Source organism: Nothobranchius furzeri, chromosome 17, assembly GCF_043380555.1.
Source record: "Nothobranchius furzeri strain GRZ-AD chromosome 17, NfurGRZ-RIMD1, whole genome shotgun sequence".
Lineage (NCBI taxonomy): Eukaryota > Metazoa > Chordata > Actinopteri > Cyprinodontiformes > Nothobranchiidae > Nothobranchius > Nothobranchius furzeri.
The window spans coordinates 18,543,742-18,546,813 of NC_091757.1; the positions used below are offsets into that span (position 1 = coordinate 18,543,742).

Consider the following 3,072-nt stretch of genomic DNA (forward strand, 5'->3'; position numbering starts at 1 on the left):
TTTCTTTCATTTTTCTGCTTCTCGCATCATTCCTTTTTGCATCATACACAGTCAGGGCTGCATCCATTTCTTCACTTCATGGGTAATTACACATAAAACTAACACATAGTACAAAAGGCACTCATAGAGTTACGTTTTTATTATTTTTTATTTCTTTGATGACATGAAATGCACTTTTGTCGTGTCTACATTGAAGTGCCTACACTGTGCTCTCTCTCCTCTGCGGAGCTTCTGTGGATCCTGCTTCCTGGGGGTGGATCCGTGACTCGTCATCTGCATCGACTACTCCTGGGTGGTGCTCCGGCTCGTTGGCCTTGGACGACTGTGGTTCCGGCATGGCTGCTGGGACACCTCATTCGTTGGGATTACAGGCTGCACCTGGCGGTAAGGCGTTTCCTGTTTCCTGTTTTCAGTGTTGCACTCCGTGTAGCTGTTTGGTGTTTGGGGCTCGCTAAAGCTGATTTAATTTCTCTGTACTTGGATATCTCTGAGTTATTGTAGCACAAAAGCACGCTAAAACACACATTTTCTGTTGTTCCACCTAGCTTTTAGGGAACCATTTGAGTCTGCACGCAGTTTATTTGGTACTGAACAGTTTGCTGCTCGTCCAGTTAGCTTAGCCTCAGCACGGCTATGGCTACTTCTGTCTCTGCTTCTCCGTCTCCTATCTCTTGCTCTCTGTGTCAGATGTTTAGTTACTCCTCTGCCTCCTTTAGTGATAATGGTACGTGTAATAAATGTAGCATTTTTGTAGCTTTGGAGGCGAGGGTGTCGGAATTGGAGTCCCGGCTCCGCGCTGTTGAAAAACCTGTAAACAGCCGTAGTTACTTAGCTAGCGCGGGGCTAACTAGCTCAGAACAACCCCGTAGCGACCCTCCAAGGGAACCCGAGCAGCCGGGACCTCAGGCCGGCTGGGTGACGGTACGCAGGAAGCATAGAACCCAGCCCGTGGGCCACCACCAACCCGTCCACGTTTCTAATAGATTTTCCCCGCTCAGTGACGCACCCACTGACAAGCCGACTCTGATCATTGGCAGCTCCATAGTCAGAAACGTGGCATTAGAGACTCCAGCAACCATAGTTAAATGTTTACCTGGGGCCAGAGCGGGCGACATTAAATCTTATCTGAAACTGCTGGCTAAGGATAAGCGTCAATACAGTAAGATTGTTATTCACGCTGGCGGTAACGACACCCGGTTACGCCAATCGGAGGTCACTAAAATTAATGTTGCTTCGGTGTGTAAGTTTGCCAAAACAATGTCGGACTCCGTAATTTTCTCTGGCTCCCTGCCTGATCGGACCAGTGACGACATGTTTAGCCGCATGCTGTCCTTCAACCGCTGGTTGTCTAGGTGGTGTCCTGAAAACAACGTGGGCTACATTGATAATTGGAAAACTTTTTGGGGAAAACCTGGTCTGATGCGGAGAGACGGCATCCATCCCTCTTTGGATGGTGCAGCTCTTCTTTCTAGGAATATGGCCAGTTTTATTAGTCCTCCATGACAACCCAGGGTCCAGACCAGGAAGCAGAGTCGTAGTTTAACCCACCCCTCTGCAGCTTCTGTACTGTTACCCACCCACTACCCCATAGAGACAGTGTCCTGCCCACGGCCAAAATCACACAGATTAAATATCAGGCTTAATAAAGCAAATCATGGAAATCTCATAAATATTAGAACAAATTCAACTGAGCAGAAAACTAGAAAAATTAAATGTGGGTTGTTGAACATTAGATCAATTTTTTCTAAGACTTTGGTAGTCAATGAGTTGATTTGTGATAATCAGATCTCTTTGCTCTCTCTCACAGAATCCTGGCTGCAGCAAGAGGACTATGTTAGCTTAAACGAGTCGACTCCTTCAAATTATTTAAATCATCACATTGCTCGAAGTACAGGGCGAGGAGGAGGAGTGGCAACCATTTTTCATTCGGACTTATTAATCAGTCCCTTACAGATTAATAGCTACAGTTCGTTTGAACATCTTATTCTTAGTTTTCCTAATCCAGATTGCAAAACTGTAAAACCACTCTTGTTTGTAGTTTTATATCGTCCACCAGGCCCTTACTCTGAGTTTTTGGATCAGATCTCTGATTTTTTATCTGATTTGGTGCTAAATACCGATAAGGTCATTGTAGTGGGGGATTTCAACATTCATGTGGACATCGAAAATGATTGCCTCAATGTAGCCTTTAGTAATATCTTAGACTCAATTGGTTTTACTCAAAGAATACATAGCTCCACCCACTCCTGCCATCATACATTGGATCTTGTTCTGACTTATGGCATTGAGTGTGAGGAAATAACGATCTTTCCACATAATCCAGTCCTCTCGGATCACTTTCTGATAGCCTTTGAGTTTTTTTTAACTGAGTTCTCGAGACATGAAAGTAAATTTCATTATAGTCGGTCTCTATCTGACAACGCTGTTGCGTCTTTTAAAGCAACTGTTCCATCTTTACTGTCCTCAGCATCTCAGAGGCATGTAGCAGAGGGCAATATTTTCAGTTCTAGCCCCTCACAAATTGATGCCTTAGTTCATCATGTGAATTCCTCTTTACGTGTGGCATTAGATGATGTTGCCCCTTTAAAAAAGAAGGTAATTAGGGACAGGAATTTGGCTCCCTGGTTTAACTCTCATCTACGAGCCTTAAAACAAAACTCTAGGAAATTGGAGAGAACATGGCGCTCTACACACCATGAGGAGGCCTACCTATCCTGGAAAATAGTCTTTTGCTTTATAAAAATAAGCTTCAACAAACTAGAACTGCTTATTTTTCAGCATTAATTGAGGAGAATAAGCATAATCCTAAATTTCTTTTCAGTACAGTTGCTAAACTTACACAGAATCGTAGCTCTGAGCCATCTATTCCCTTAGCCCTCAGCAGCAATGACTTCATGGGATATTTTACAAGTAAAATTAATTCTATTAGAAACAAAATCTTTAGCATCCTCCCTAATGCGATTTCTTCTTCCTCAGTAAGTGAGTCAGCTTCAGAGGTGACTCTAGAACCTCATCTGTGCTTGAACCGTTTTGATCCAGTTGACCTTTCAGAGTTATCAAAATATTAGCTTC

The 3,072-nt window shown here is 43.6% G+C and overlaps 1 protein-coding gene across 1 annotated transcript; it reads left to right on the top strand.

The window, feature by feature from the left end:
* Nucleotides 1-237: 237 nt before the first annotated feature.
* LOC139063669 (uncharacterized) lies at nucleotides 238-2,856 on the top strand. Its single transcript, XM_070546261.1, has 2 exons — nucleotides 238-384; nucleotides 1,808-2,856. Exons 1-2 carry the CDS (start codon nucleotides 336-338, stop codon nucleotides 2,782-2,784), a joined length of 1,026 nt encoding a protein of 341 aa, XP_070402362.1. The 5' UTR covers nucleotides 238-335; the 3' UTR covers nucleotides 2,785-2,856.
* The last annotated feature ends 216 nt before the right edge of the window (nucleotides 2,857-3,072 follow it).

Bases quoted from the DNA above. Each gene is read 5' to 3' on its own strand.
- LOC139063669 (XM_070546261.1), top strand. From the start codon at position 336: ATGGCTGCTGGGACACCTCATTCGTTGGGATTACAGGCTGCACCTGGC. The intron at 385-1,807 runs GTAAGGCGTTTC...TCTCTCTCACAG, and splicing joins ATTACAGGCTGCACCTGGCG to AATCCTGGCTGCAGCAAGAG.